General features: G+C 43.2%; 1 protein-coding gene across 1 annotated transcript in view; it reads right to left on the reverse strand.

Moving 5' to 3' along the window:
* Positions 1-596: 596 nt before the first annotated feature.
* The window catches only part of LOC137375232 (5-hydroxytryptamine receptor 7-like), a 72,135-nt gene continuing 55,706 nt past the window's right edge, over positions 597-17,025 (reverse strand). Inside the window, exon 2 of the mRNA XM_068042127.1 lies at positions 597-2,248. Coding sequence (XP_067898228.1) covers positions 1,477-2,248 — 772 coding nt within the window. The 3' untranslated portion in view covers positions 597-1,476. The remainder of the gene's footprint in view (positions 2,249-17,025) is intronic.

Raw genomic sequence — 17,025 nt, forward strand, 5'->3', positions numbered from 1 at the left:
GGGTCACTGGAGCTGTGAGGCTACAGTGCTAACCACTGCACCACTGTGCTGCACACTTGCCTCTGAGTCAGAAGTTTGGGTGTTCAAAGTCTCACTTCAGAGACTGGAGCACTCCCAGTGTAGTACTAAGACTGTGCTGTCAGAGGTGCCATCTTTCAAATGAGTTGTCAAACCAAGGTCCTGCCTTTCCTCTCAGATGGATATAAAAGATCCCACAGCCACTATTTCTAAGAAGCACTGGGGAATTATCCAGGGTGTCGTGTCCAATATGTCTCCTCAACTAATATTACTGTAATAAAACAGATGATCTGGTCTTTATCACATTACTGTTTGCACAGAAATTTGGCTGCCACATTTCCTACATTACAACAATGATTACATTTCAAGAACAAAATTAATTGGCTGTAAAGCGCCTTGGGACATCCTGAGGTCATGCAAGGTGCTATATAAATGCATGTCTTTCTTTTCCAATGCACAGTATAAATTAGTTTTTAAACCTGTGCACATGCAGATGCAATGTTTGCAAATGCCTTATAATGTATTAATGGTGGCCAAAGCTTTAGCAGGATCTGACAGAACGGTGCATCCTCCTCGGTTAGCCCACCCTTTGTGTCCAAACATCAAAAAAGCACAGCAAAATATCCATTGTCTTGACGTAATCATTTTTGTGATTGGGAATAGCAAAGGTAGAATTTTAACTTCAGTTTGTTCAACAGTAAATATTCAATGACATTCCAGTCCGAGGCCCTCAAACACCTTTGAATGCAATGAATTTGTCCATAAGGCTATTTTCTGTTTTCTGTGATTTTGATCGCTTTTCCTAAATAAATCTACATTTTTTTTAATACAAGGCATCCAGGTTTAGTATTTTAGGACATTACAAAGTCCAAAAAAAACTACCAGCTTGGTTCAACAGTTGACTTTTCACATTATTCTCTTGATTTCAGTTACTTTCCAAACCATTCTTATACACGAATCAGTCTCATATTCTATAAAAAGTCAATTTACTCCATAGCCTGTTGGCCGTTAGCAATTCAGAACCATTCCACTTTTAGCCTGAACATTCTTGTTCCAGAACAATTGGTTGAGCACTTGATCATTGATTTCAAACTCAACATTTTCCTTCTGGATGGTTATCAATCCTTCTCCGGAAAGTTGTTCCTCCTGAGAGTTCTGCTTGTTCTTCTCTTCATATCCACGGATGCCTCATGATGCAATGACATTTTCTTTACCGTCGGTCAATTTTATTGACTTGGCCAGCTTTTAAAGTAAAAATATTGCAGCGGTTTTCTCAATGCCTGGCAGTGTTTGGATTAACGAAACTAATGGCAGTTTCATTTTGCAAATGTTTGCATCTATACAGGATCAAATATTTTGTGAAGTCACCTGGAGATATTTGCAGTTCTGATTTTGTTTCCAATCATTCTCCCTCTTGGTTGACTACTCAATTCCTAATTGAGATGACTGGGATTCGAATTACAAGATGCAATCATGTCTCTCAGTGGCTTTAAGTGCCTCATGCATGCTGGCAGCTGAGAGCCTCCTGTTGATGTTTCTGTATTTGCAACGCAGCAGGTTCCAGAAAGTAGTCCTCAGATCTCTGTTGAAAAAGGCATAGATGAGTGGGTTTATGAGGGAATTGGTGTATCCCAACCACAGCAACGTTCTCTCCAACCTCAGGGGCATGCAGCTGCATTCAATCCCACAAATGAAGGGCCGAGCTGCGGACAGCAGGAAGAAGGGCAACCAGCAGAACGTGAAGGCTCCGACAATTATTCCCAATGTCCGGGCTGCCTTTTGCTCCCTCTTGAAGATAGAAATGTTCTTGCGGTCATGCTTGAGGAGCTTAGATAAGGTGGCACATTCCTCTGCAGCCTTGGACCTCTTGGTGGCACGGTGGGCTCGAATGTCCTCCTCCATGTTGTAGACTCCATCCTGTTCGTATTGCCGGGGAATACTCATGAACTTGTGCTTTTCTGCACTTTTTTTAGCAGCTTTGTATATCCTGTAATACATAATCAGCATGACAGTCATGGGGATATAAAAAGCCACCCCAGTAGAGTAGACAGTGTAGCCAAAGTCTTGGCTGATGAGACACATCCTGTCCACTGTAACATTTTTGGCCCAACCAAACAATGGCGGTAGGGTTATGGATGCTGAAAGGAGCCAAACAGTGATCACCATTTTGGCCATTGATCTTCCATTTTGTCTCACCGGGTATGTCAAAGGACGTGTTATTCCCAAGTATCTGAAACAAACAATCAGAGAAACGTATTTATCAACTCTAATTGCTCTTTATGCACGATAATTTAAAACAGAAGTTACTGCTTATTTCACAGTCTCACTCTAAGCTTTAAGCTCATAGCTTTTGTATTAATGCCAATTTCATTTATGCATGATGTAATTAAACAACAGGGTTTGATTAATATAAGCCTCTGAGTCTCAAATTTCATTTAGCCAGTTACCAGGACAAAGTAGCCCGCTTGATCAGCACCCCATCCACAACCTTAAACATTCATTCCTTCCATCACTGTGGCTGCAGTCTGTACCATCTACAGGATGCACTGCAGGAACTCACCAAGGCTTCTTCAACTACGTCTCCCAAACCCGTGACCTCTACTAACTAGAAAGATCAGGGTAGCAGGCACATGACAACATCACCACCTCCAAGTTTCCCTCCAAGTAACACACCATCCTGACTTGGAAATATATCACTGTTCCTTCATCATCGCTGGATCAAAATCCTGGAACTTGATCCCTAACTGAAATGTGGGTACCTACACCATAAGGCAACCCACCACCAATTTAACACTAGCACTGACATCCCATGAATGAAGAAATAAAAAAGAAGCATTGTGCCCATGAGAATAATCTCCTCCCTCACTCTAGAAAATCCCTATATTCGTCATCATAAAAGCAGCAACTAGCAGCACCTGAAGAAAGATGATTTGGAATAATATTTTGTGGTATAACCTTCAGGATTCTGTTGAGAGGTGTAAGACAGTTCGAATCTGGCACCAAATCTGGTTTACAACCTACGCCTCTTACTCTATCTAACCACGTCCCAAGGCACACAATGTCTTTGAGTAGTAGGCATACAGAGGAATAAACAAAATTACTGTGTTTCCTTGAGTAGATAGCTAGCCGCTGTCAATCCCTTTTGATTCCAACTCTCTACAACTCGATAAGAAAAGCTTAAGTTCTTTAGAGGCCATCTCTCACGAACGCTGTCATTGCTGATTCATAATGACATGACAAGTGTTATTCTGAACAGATTCCCAGAAATGTGATATTTCCCTCAAATACACCAGATACCAACTTGCTTACCATTTAGGATGTAACTAATAATCCTGAGCTCCATCATTTCACTTCATATCTCAGGACTGCCTTTCACAATATGGCCACAAAATTAAACCAAAGGAGATATGAATCACACACCTTGCAGTTTCAACAAAAACAAAAACACACAGTGAGCTAAATTGTAGCCTGGTGCATTAAACTCTAAAGTATCCTAGGAATTATTTCTAGCTGCAAGACATTTATCAAGTCGAAATAGAAGGGTCAAGGATAGATACTTGGGGGGATTCCAGAGATATCTGTGCAGGAGGAGGAAGAGAAGTCATTGCAGGTGACTCTTTGGCTACAGCTAAATAGATAAGAATGGAACCAGGTGAGTGCAGTCCCACCCAACTGGACAATGGAGGAGAGGCAATGCAAGGGAATGGTGTAGCCAACTGTGTCAAAAGCTGCAGACAGGTTGAGAAGGATGAGGAGGGATTGTTTATCATGGTCAAAGTCACATCGGATGTCATTTGCGGCTTTCATACGGGTGGTTTCAGTACTGTGGCAGGGGTGCATCCTGATTGGAGGGATTCAAGCATGGAGTTCCAGGAAAGGTGGGCCCAGATTTGGGAGGCGACAACACATTCAAGGACTTTGAAGAGGAAAGGCATCTCTCTATTTTCTCAGATGGTCGCCACTCTGATTCTGTAGAGGAGTTTTGAAAACAATTATGGGACTAAACAGCGTGCTTCACCTGCCCCACAGTCTGATGGATAAAGTCACCACCCAATGTAACTCCAAACCATGCAGTCGCAAAGTTCGCAGGTTTGATTCCTGCTCTGTATTATTATATAATCCCCAGTTCTGGGAGCAGATGAGGAGATAAAATTGACCTTGACTGAGACAGGTTAGGTTAAAATTATCCCCCGTGAGTCTATCTGCCACCATACGAAGATCTGAAGCTGAATTCAATTAATCCAGCCACGTGGGCTGGCACCAGATAATCTATTGGATTGTTACTAACCCAGACTGGATTCCCACTGCCTAGACTGTATTGTCACCAACCTGGACCAGATTAGAAATAACCTGAGTAAACGTTTAGGTCAGTGACCCTTCTTCAGAAGTAGGGTCACTGACCTGAAACGTTAACTCTGCTTCTCTCTCCACAGATGCTGCCAGACCTGCTGAGTATTTCCAGAATTTCTTGTTTTTATTTCAGATTTCCAGCATTTGCAGTATTTTGCTTTTATTATAAATAACCTGGTCTGGGTTGGTACTAAACTGTTCCAGATTGTGACTAACCTGTATTAGATTATTACTAAACTGATCTGGATTGTTACTAACCTGGACTGATTGGCCACTAACCTGCTCCGGATTGTTGTTAACCTGGTCATATTGTCATCAACCTGGTCCTTTTTGTCACTAACCTGGTCATATCGTCACTAATCTAGACTGGATTGTCATTAATCTGGTTTGATTGCTACTAACCTGGTTTAGACTGTCACTAACCTGGACTAGATTCTCACTGCCTTGTCTGGATTGCCACTAACCAGGACTAGATTAGTACCAATCTGTCAAGATTGTCACTAACCTAAATGTAACCACTAACTTGGTCCAGATTGCCATTAACCTGGACTGGATTGTCACTAACCAGCTTTGGATCATACTAACCCAGTCTGCATTGTCACTAACCTGGTTAGATTGCACTAACCTGGTCTGGATTGTCAGTAACCTGGTCTGGAGTGTTACTGACCTGGTCCACATTGTTCCTAATGTGGTCTGGATTATCTTTAACCTGGTTTGGATTGTTACTAACCTGATCTGGATTGTTATGAACCTGGTCTGGATTATCACTGACCTAGTCTGTTTTATCACTAATCTGGTCTGGATTATCACTAACCTAGAGTCATAGAGTCATAATGGCACAAAAAAGTCCATTCAACCCATCAAGTCCATGCTGGCTCTCTTTAGACCAATCCAATCAGCCCCATTCCCCTGCTCTATCCCCGTAGCCCGACAAGTTTATTTCCTTCAAGTGCCTAGAAAATTTTCTTTTGAAATAATTTATTGTCTCCACTTCCACAACCCTCAGAGGCAGCAAGTTACAGGTCTTAAACTTTCGCTGTGTAAAAAAGATCTTCCTCACATTCCCACTGTATCTCTTGTCCAAAACCGTAAATCTGTGTCCCCTAGTTCTTGTGCCATCAGATAATGGGAACAGCTTTTCTTTGTCTACCTTATGTAAACCCATCATTATCGTGTACACCTCTATCAAATCTTGCCTCACTCTCCTTTGCTCCAAGGAGAACAACGCCAGCTTCTCCAACCTAACCTTGCAACTAAATTCCCTCATCCCAGGAAACATTCTGGTAAATTTCCTCTGCACCCTCTCAAGGACCCTCACATCTTTCCTAAGAACTAGAAGCAATACTCTAGTTGTGGCCTAACCAGAGCTTTATAACAGTTCAGCATAACTTCCCTGCTTTTGTCCTCAATATCTCCATTTTTGAAATCCAAGATCCCATATGCTTTGCTAACCACTCTCTCAATTTGTTCTTCCATCTTCAAAGATCTATGCACATGAATTCCCAGATCTTTCTGTTACTGCACACTCTTTAGAAATGTGTCATTAAGTCTCTATTGCCTCTCCATATCCCTTGTGCCAAAATACATCAGCTCACACTTGTTTGCCCATTCTGCCAGCCTATCTATGTCCTGTTGCAGTCGATTGGTATCATCCTCACTGTTCACAACACCTCTAAGTTTGGTATCATTGGCAAATTTTGAAATTTTACTCTGTATTCCAATATCCAAGTCATTTACTCATATCAAAAAAAGCAGTGGTCCTAGCACTGGACCTTGGGGAACACCACTGTCTACCATCCTCCGGTCTAAAAAACAAGCATTTACTATGATTCACTGTTTTCTGTCCTTAAACCCATTATTTATCCAAGCTGGCACTGACCCTCCTATTCCATGAGCCTCAATTTTGTTAACAGGTCTTTTTTATTTTTTATTAGAATTATTAGAACATTACAGCGCAGTACAGGCCCTTCGGCCCTCGATGTTGCGCCGACCTGTGAAACCATCTGACCTACACTATTCCATTTTCATCCATATGTCTATCCAATGACCACTTAAATGCCCTTAAAGTTGGCGAGTCTACTACTGTTGCAGGCAGGGCGTTCCACGCCCCTTCTACTCTCTGAGTAAAGAAACTACCTCTGACATCTGTCCTATATCTATCACCCCTCAACTTAAAGCTATGTCCCCTCGTGTTTGCCATCACCATCCGAGGAAAAAGACTCTCACTATCCACCCTATCTAACCCTCTGATTATCTTATATGTCTCTATTAAGTCACCTCTCCTCCTCCTTCTCTCCAACGAAAACAACCTCAAGTCCCTCAGCCTTTCCTCGTAAGACCTTCCCTCCATACCAGGCAACATCCTAGTAAATCTCCTCTGCACCCTTTCCAAAGCTTCCACATCCTTCCTATAATGCGGTGACCAGAACTGCACGCAATACTCCAGGTGCGGTCTCACCAGAGTTTTGTACAGCTGCAGCATGACCTCGTGGCTCCGAAACTCGATCCCCCTACTAATAAAGGCTAACACACCATATGCCTTCTTAACAGCCCCATTAACCTGGGTAGCAAGCTTCAGGGATTTATGCACCTGGACACCAAGATCTCTCTGTTCATCTACACTACCAAGAATCTTCCCATTAGCCCAGTATTCTGCATTCCTGTTACTCCTTCCAAAGTGAATCACCTCGCACTTTTCCGCATTAAACTCCATTTGCCATCTCTCAGCCCAGCTCTGCAGCCTATCTATGTCCCTCGGTACCCTACAACATCCTTCGGCACTATCCACAACTCCACCGACCTTCGTGTCATCCGCAAATTTACTAACCCACCCTTCTACACCCTCTTCCAGGTCAGTTATAAAAATGACAAACAGCAGTGGCCCCAAAACAGATCCTTGCGGTACTCCACTAGTAACTAAACTCCAGGATGAACATTTGCCATCAACCACCACCCTCTGTCTTCTTTCAGCTAGCCAACTTCTGATCCAAAGCTCTAAATCACCTTCAACCCCATACTTCCGTATTTTCTGCAATAGCCTACCATGGGGAACCTTATCAAACGCCTTACTGAAATCCATATACACCACATCCACTGCTTTACCCTCATCCACCTGTTTGGTCACCTTCTCGAAAAACTCAATAAGGTTTGTGAGGCACGACCTACCCGTCACAAAACCGTGCTGACTATCTCTAATGAACTTATTCTTTTCAAGATGATTATAAATCCTGTCTCTTATAACCTTTTCCAACATTTTACCCACAACCGAAGTAAGGCTCACAGGTCTATAATTACCAGGGCTGTCTCTACTCCCCTTCTTGAACAAGGGGACAACATTTTATGTGGTACTTTGTCAAAAACTGCCTTAAAATCAATATAGACAACATCCATAGTATTCCTTCCATCAACTTTCCCTGTTACTTCATCAAAACATTCAGTTGGATTACTCAAACACCATCTGCCATTTGCAAAACCGTGCTGGCTATCCTTAATTAACTCAAACCTCTCCAAGTGCCTGTTGATATTTTTCCCTGATTATTGTTTCTAAAACCTTACTCACCACTGATGTTAAACTGACCAGCCTGAAGTCACGAGGAATGTCCTTACACATTTGCCACTCTCCAATGCTCTAGCAGCTCGCTCATATCTAGGGAAAATTGGAAGATTATGCCAAGCTCTCAGTTATCTGCACCCCTACTTCCCTTAGCAGCCTGGATGCAAGCCATCCGGACCAGGTGACTTATCCACTCTAAGCATAGCCAGCCTTTCCACTACATCCAGTCTATTAATTTTCACCCCATCCATTACTTCTACCATTTCTGCTTCTACTGATATTTTGTCAGCATCCTCTTCCTTAGTAAACAATAATTCAAAGTATTAAGTATTCTAGCCTTGACTTTATCAAAAGCCTTCTGAAAATCCAAGTACACTATGTCCACCGACTCCCCTTTATCAATTCTGTTTATAACATCCGTAAAAACTCCAATAGGTTCGTCAAATATGATCTCCCATTCATAAATCCATGTTGACCATGCCCAATCAGATCCTTATTATCCAAGTGTCCACTTATCACATCCTTTAGAATAGATTCCAACATTTTCCCTACTACTGATGTATGGCTAACAGGTCTGTCGGTCCCTGTTTTCTCTCTCTCTCGCTTCTTAAATAGTGGGGTGATATTTGCAACCTTCCAATCTGCAGGAACTGTTCCAGAATCTATAGAATTTTGCAAGATGATCACCAATGCATCCACTATCTCCATAGCTACCTCTTTCAACACTCTGGGATGTAGAATATCAGGTCCCAGGGACCTTCAGCCCCATTAATTTCTCCAATACAGCCTTCTTACTAATACTAATTTCCTTCATTAGAACATTAGAACATTACAGCGCAGTACAGGCCCTTCGGCCCTCGATGTTGCGCCGACCTGTGAAACCATCTGACCTACACTATTCCATTTTCATCCATATGTCTATCCAATGACCACTTAAATGCCCTTAAAGTTGACGAGTCTACTACTGTTGCAGGCAGGGCATTCCACGCCCCTACTACTCTCTGAGTAAAGAAACTACCTCTAACATCTGTCCTATATCTATCACCCTTCAATTCCTCATTCCCCCTCATCCCTTGGATCTCTAATTCTGGGAGATTTCTTGTAGCTTCCTCAGTGAAGACAGACACAAAGTAATCATTTAACTTCTCTGCCATTTCTCTATTCCCCATTATATATTCACCTGACTCTGCCTGTAATGGAGCCACATTTGTCTTAGCCAAATGGTTCCTTTCTACGTATCTATAGAAACTTTTACAGTCCATTTTTATGTTTTTTGCTAGTTTACATTAATTTTCTCTGCTCCCTTTCTTCCTCACTTTCTTGGTTCTCCTTTGCTGTATTCTAAGATCCTCCCAATCCTTAGGTTTACTATGATTTCTTAAAAGTTTATAAGCCTTTTCTTTTAATCTTATACAATCCTTAACTTCATTTGTTATCCACGGTTGACTGACTTTTCGTTTTGGGCTTTTGTGCCTTGAAGGACTGTATAGTTGCTGTAAACTATGTAATAATTCTTTAGATTATCCATTGTCTATGTACTGTCATACCTTTTAATGTATTTTCCCAATCCACCTCAGCCAATTTGCCTCATACCTTCATCATTTGCTTTGTTCAAATTTAACACCCTGGCTTCAGATGGAACTACCTCACTATCAAGCACAATGTAAAATTCTATCATGTTATGGTCACTCATCCTTAAAGGTTCTTTTACAACAAGATTATTAATTAGCCCTTTCTCATTACACAATACGAGATCTAAACTAGCCTGCTCTGTAGTTGGTTCCTCAACATACTGATCTAGAAAACCATCCCTAGCACACTGCAGAAACTCGTCCTCCACAGCATTAGTGCTCATTAGGTTTACCCAGTCTATATGCAGATTGGAATTACCCATGATTACTGTATTCCCCATGCTACAAGCTTTTCTAATCTCCTGATTAATACCAGGCCCCACACTACCACTACTGTTTAGTAGCCTATAAACAACTCCTCCCAATGTTTGCTGCCCCTTGCTGTTTCGAAGCTCCACCTAAACAGATTCCACATTGTGTTCTTCCGATCTGAGATCCTCCCTTACTAATGTACAGATCCCATCCCTTATTATCAGTGCAACACCATCTCCTTTTCCTTTTTGCCTGTCCTTCCTAAATGTTGAATATACCAAATATATCAATTACCACCCACATTAGTCCACTCTCAATCATCAGCAAACTGATGGAAGATGTTAACTTGACTGTGCTATCAAGTGCCACTTATTCAGCAACAACCTGCTCACCGATGCTCGGTTTGGGTTCTGCCAGGGGCACTCAGCTACAGACCTCATTACAGACTTGGTCCAAATATGGACAAAAGAGCTGAATTCCAGAGGTGATTGCCCTTGATATCAGGGCAGAATTTGACCAAGTATGGCATCAAGAGTCCCCAGCAAAATTGAAGTCAATGAGAATCGGGGAGAAAACTCTCCACAGGTTGGAGTCATATCTAGCACAAAGGAGATGGTTGTGGTTGTTGAAGGCCAATCATCTCAGTCCCAGGATATCGCTGCAGGAGCTTTTCAGGGCAGTGTCCTAGGCACAAACATTTCCATCTGCTTCATCAATGACCTTCCCTCCAACATAAGGTCAGAAATGGGGATGTACAGTGTTCAGTACCACACCCTACTCCTCAGATACTGAAGCAGACCGTGCCCACATGCAGTAATACCTGGACAACAGTCAGGCTTGGGATGATAAGCAGAAAGTGCCATTTGTGCCACACAAGTGCAAGGTAATGTCCATCTCCAACAAGAGAAAATCTAATCATCTCCCCTTGACATTCAGCAGCACTACCATCGCTGAATCTGCCACATCAACATCCTGGGGGGTTACCATTGACCAGAAACTTAACTGGACCAGCCATATAAATATCGTGGTCACATGAACAGGTCACAGACAGAGAATTCACCTCCTGACTCCCCAAAGCCTGTCCACCATCTACAAGGCACAAGTCAGAAGTGTTTTGGAATACTCACCACTTTCCTGGATGGGTGCAGCTCCAACAACGCTCAAGAAGCTCGACACCATCCAGGACAAAGCAGCCGCTTAATCAGCACCCAACCCACCACCTTAAACATTTACTTCCTCTACTACCGGCACACAGTGGCAGCAGTGTGTCCCATATACAAGATGCAATGCAGCAACTCAATAAGATTTCTTCAATGGCACCTTCCAAATCTGCAACGTCAACCACCTAAAAGTCCAAGGGCAGCAGACGCATGGAAACACCACCACTTGCAACCTCCCTCCAAGTCACTCACCATCCTGACTTGGTACTACATCGCTATTCCTTCATTGTCACTGGGTCAAAATCCTGGAACTCCCTCACTAACAGCATTGTGAGTGTGCCTACGCCACTTGCACTGCAGCAGTTCAAGAAGTCGGCTCACCACCACCTTCTCAAGAGCAATTAGGGATGAACAAGTGCTGGAAAATGGGACTAGGATAGTTAGGTGCTTCATGGCCGGCACAGACATGATGGGCTGAAGGGTCTGTTTCAGTGCTGTATAACTCTATGACTCTGTAACAATAAATTCTGGACTTGCCAGCGATGCTCATATCCAACAACAAATAAAAAAAGGAATTTGTCTGACATATATCCTCTTTTTCTTGTTTCATCATATTCTCTATCTCCCTTGTCAACCAAGGAGCTCTGGCTTTGGTTCTCCTGCCTTTCCCTCTTGTTAGAATGTACCTAGCCTGTACCTGAAACATCTCTCCTTTAAAGATCACCCATTGTTCTATTAACATTATTTCTGTCAGTCTTAGTTCCATTTTACCCTGGATAGATCCCTTCTCATCCCATTGAGGTTAGCGTTCTTCCAATTTAGAAGTTCTATTTTAGATTGTTCTTTGTTCTTCTCCATTGCTAATTTGAACCTTATGACACAAAGGTCACTCTTACCCAAGTGTTCCCCCACCGACACTTCCCGAGCACCAGATCTCGCAATGCCTCCTTCCTAGTTGGACCGAGAACATACTGGTCAAGGAAGTTCTCCTGAACACATTTCAGAAATTCCTCCCCCGCCTTACCCTTTTACCCTAACATTATCCCAATCGCTATTTAGGTAATTGAAGTCCCCCAATATCACCACTCTATAGTTCTTGCATTCTTTTGGGCCTCCTTATCTCGAGAGACAATGGATACGCGCCTGGAGGTGGTCAGTGGTTTGTGAAGCAGCGCCTGGAGTGGCTATAAAGGCCAATTCTGGAGTGACAGGCTCTTCCACAGGTGCTGCAGAGAAATTTGTTTGTTGGGGCTGTTGCACAGTTGGCTCTCCCCTTGCGCCTCTGTCTTTTTTTCCTGCCAACTACTAAGTCTCTTCGACTCGCCACAATTTAGCCCTGTCTTTATGGCTGCCCGCCAGCTCTGGCGAATGCTGGCAACTGACTCCCACGACTTGTGATCAATGTCACACGATTTCATGTCGCGTTTGCAGACGTCTTTATAACGGAGACATGGACGGCCGGTGGGTCTGATACCAGTGGCGAGCTCGCTGTACAATGTGTCTTTGGGGATCCTGCCATCTTCCATGCGGCTCACATGGCCAAGCCATCTCAAGCGCCGCTGACTCAGTAGTGTGTATAAGCTGGGGATGTTGGCCGCTTCAAGGACTTCTGTGTTGGAGATATAGTCCTGCCACCTGATGCCAAGTATTATCTCTGTGATTTCTCTGAAAATTTGCTCCTCTAGCTCTCTCTTTCACTATTTGGAGGCTACCTGTTTTACTTCTCAACTCTAACCAAATGGAAGTACTGGAAATACTCAGCAGGTCTGGTAACATCAATGGAAAGAGAGACAGAGTTAATGTTTCAGGTCTGTGACCTTTCATCAGAACTGACAAAGGTTAGAAATGTAATGGGCTTTGAGCAAGAGAAAGGGGGAGGGGGGAAGAAGAACAAAAGTGAAGGTGTGTGATAAAGTGGAGGGCACGAGAGATTAAATGACAAAGATGTCACGGAACAAAGGCAAAGGGAGTGCTAATAGCTGTAGTAAAAGACAAATCATTAGTCCAGAGAGTGTGTTAATAGCAGGATAATGAATGGCTCTCTGTGAAAGCAAAAACATGAAACACAAGGTGGTGTTTGTTTCTTGTCAGGTTGTGGTCTGCTATGACTTCTGGCTAGTTTTCCAGTACCAAACCTCTTGCACAACCTTGCTAAGTGCCCTTTCTTGCCACACACCTTGCAGTTGTAAGCGGGACAACTTCTCAGTTGGTGTACCAGTCTGCATTTGCCTTGCTGACGTGATCTGGTTGCCTATGATCGTTGTTCCAAGTGCTCGTATACACTGCCTACTTGCAGCAATGGTCTCAAATTTCCTGTCTTCTCTTAGGAGATTTTCTATATCATACCCTTTTTCTTTGCCCAGTAGCTCTTTCTGAAAAGCTTCTATTGGGGTTGATGCAATGATCCTTTCAGATAAATCTACTTTCAAAAAATCACAGACCTTTCCTTTTTTGCGGTATCTGCTTACGATTGAGCAATGGTCTCCTTCACTTGCTGCCTGTATGCCATTAGTTCAAGATGATGAATTTGAAATCTTGACCTTCGGCTGGTCCAGCAGTGTAGTCCAGAGTCTCTCCAGGTCCTTCTGGTCTGCTTCAGATAATCCTGAGGTGTTGATATGATGCAGCCTCTCGTTACTGATCGCAATTTTTATTTTGATCCCTAACTTGTCCAGCTCAGATCCAAGAAATACAATTCTATGCAATGCCTGAAAAGTTGAAATTCATGTAGAAGGTCTTGGGCTTTCCAATTTATTGACAGGTATTTGGTAGTCATAGTGCCAAATTACTGGTCTGCAAGAACCCTTGGCCGGTGGTTCCCCCTTTAAATGACTCCCTCTTTTTTTTCTGAGGCTTTCCCTGAAGGGGAAAAAAACTGCGGGTCTCCTGTGTCAGACTTCAACCACACACTGATTCAGCTCCTGCAGCGCGGGTTTTCTACCTATGATCGGGAGACTCCTCCCACAAAGCAATTATGGCGGGAAAACACACAGCGCACAATGGCGGTGCCGGTTTGCTACCCCGATGTGAACCAAATGTGCTCGCCTTTCCCGAGCCCGATTCTGCCCGATTCTTGCTTTTTCCCACCAATAACCATCAAAATAACAGTCCCCTTTCATGTACTCACTCAATCTTGAGCACCAAATTCAGCCTGACTGTGTCGTGCCATTGCCGCTACCTCCAATGGACTTCAACGGGAGAAAATGTTGTCCCCAGTGAACGCCGGTGCTGAACCTCTCTACTGTTCTGCTACTTCCACATGGTGGTCCTCAAATACACCTAGACACTATCAGATGTGGATGGTGTGCCCAGAACTCGAAAAGCTTCAGAAACCACAAGCTGCCACCATATTGTGTTATTGCCCTCTTCAGCAATTAAGTACCAAATCTAGAGTTGAAAGATAATCAAATAGTGGGTTCCTTATCATTAAGGAACAAGCTTGCAGAGAGCTCTATAATACACATGTAACTAGATAACTAACGCAACTCCAACTAAGCTATCACGTGCTGGTTGATGTCACTTCCTGTGATGATGTGTAATGTACTCAGCCCATTGAGGTGGTATCTCAGCACCTGGTACTCATAATTTTTAAGGCACGGTTCCATTATTGCCACTACATCATATTCCCAGATGGCTATTTGAGCTTATAGCTCACGCACATTATTCACCACACTTTGTGCATTTACATACATGCATTCTAAACCTGTCTTTGTATTACCTGTAGTCCTTCTTAGTCTACTCCTATCTAATATGGTACTACTTCCTTCTCTAGTACTATCCAACACTCTCACATTATGCACCTTTTTTCGTCTTTTCTACTTCTATATGCTGGCGCCTATCCTTCTGCCAATTTAGTTGCCAGTTTAGTCTCCAACACTAGTGAACCTCCACACAAGGATAGATATTGGTTCCAGTCCGATTGAGGTGCAACCCGTCCCTTTTGAATAGCTGTCTCTTGCTCCCGAACTGGTCTAAATGCCCCAAGAATCTGAAGTACTCCCTCCTGCACCATGCCTCAAGAAATCACTGATCCTCCCTATCTTCCTATTTCTGCTCTCGCTGGCATGTGGCACTGGCAGTAATACTGCGATTCCAGGTCCGACTTGTTAACTACCTCCCCAGCTCCTGAAAGTCTGACTGTAGGATGCCAATACCTGCCATCTCTATGTCGTTGGTACCTACATGTACCATAACTTCTGCCTCACTCCCTTCCCCCAGCACCAAGGAGCCAACACACCATGAGGGACTCACACTGACTGTTACAGAAATGCCTATCTCCCTGACTATGGAATTTCCCACAACGACTGCATTTCTACTCTTTGCTGTTCCATCCTGAGTACCGCCTTGCCCATTAGCGCCATGATCTGGACTGCACTCCTTTAAGATGTTGTCACTCCCAGCAGTCTCCAATGCTGAGTACTGGTTTGAGAGTGGCACACATCCCAAAGCCTCCTGCACTTCCTGTCTCTTCCTAATATTCTGGATGGCTACCCATCAAATATCTGGAACTCTCACTTCCATGAAATGAGCGGCTCCTGGAACATACAATCCAGGAAACTCTCATCCTCCCTGATGCTCCGCAGTGACTCCAGCTGCCCCTCACAATGGGAAATCCTGAGCTTGAGCTCATGCAGCTGGAGACACTTCATAAACACATGGTCCACCAAGACACATGAAGTGTCCTGAACTTCCCACATGGCACAGAAATTGCAAGTAACAGGTCTCAGCTGCCCATCCATCATCTAAGAAAAAAATCTATTCCCTCTTTTAGAATCTAGTTAGTTCCATGTTTAAATTATTTATTTGAATGAATGCCTCCAGACCTCAGCTCTCAGTTCTCGCTGTCTCTCACTCCCTCTCTTGGACTCTCCTTGTTTTTTTAAAAATACCAGAACTGCACATCTTCCCTCAATGCACAAAGTTCCCTCACTCACCAAATTACCCAAGTTTTAATACTCTGTAGAACTGGACTCCATGCTACTTCTAATTTACTACTAATCTGGTATGGTTTTTCGTTCATCTAGTCTGGTTTGTCGCTAATCTAACCTGGATAGTGACTAACATGGCCTGGAATGTCACTAATCTAGACTTGTTTCTCGCTAATGTTATTACCAAGTGAGAAAAAGGTCTAGGGTTTCCTTTCAGCCTTCACCTGGTCTTACTGTAATAGGATATAATTTTTAAACACACTGTGTTTCAGCTCCCCCTTGGTGAATCCTTGTTCACCGCTTTCCAATTATAAGGCAAAGAAACCAGAACAAACAGGCTTTCTTAGGTTTTAAGAAGAAAGATTGAAATTTATTAAAACTTAAACTTAAACTCTAATTCAGTTGATGCCTACGGATACACAGTGCACCCCCGCTAGCATGCATATGCGATACACACATGCAAATAAAGACAGAAAAGAACAGAAGAAATAAAGTGGAAAAGTTTGAGGCAATATCTGAAGAGTTTTTGTTACGGGTCTTCGAGCTCACTGTAGAGTCCTTGATTGTAGGTAGTTCTTGCTTTTCGCTGGGGCCCAGTATTCTTCTTAAACCTTGTTCACTGTAGGAGACTTTCCTCTCTTGGGGTTCATGTGTCTTCAGTCGGGTTTTGGAGTTCCGTGAGGAAGAGATGGGAGCAGACAGGAGAGGCTGTGACACGCCAGCCAGGAGAGGTCTTTTCAATCCAGGAGTAAACCGCTTTCTCCAGACTCTCAGTTCAAACTGTACAATTCAGAAAAAAAACCCAGACTGCCAAGCAGGTTAGTCATGTGACTAACTGGTTTGACCAGGTTTGTCTGTGGATTGTATTGGAGCAGGTGATAGCTCCTTTGTTCCAATACTGTCTGTTAATATGCAAAAATGTCTTTCCAGCCAGGGGCCTGGCAACCCTTGTCACAGACCTTCTCTTCCTTCTAGCAACAACTTGAAATTTAATGTTCATGTATCAAAATTAAGGTGCCTCATTCTTAGCCGGTGAGAGCCTGTATGACAATAACCTAATTTGTATCTTCACTAACCTGGACTAGATTATCACTAAACTGTCCTGATTGTTACTAATATAGTCTGGTTTTCCA

The sequence above is a fragment of the Heterodontus francisci genome, chromosome 1 (genome assembly GCF_036365525.1).
Source record: "Heterodontus francisci isolate sHetFra1 chromosome 1, sHetFra1.hap1, whole genome shotgun sequence".
Classification (NCBI taxonomy): domain Eukaryota; kingdom Metazoa; phylum Chordata; class Chondrichthyes; order Heterodontiformes; family Heterodontidae; genus Heterodontus; species Heterodontus francisci.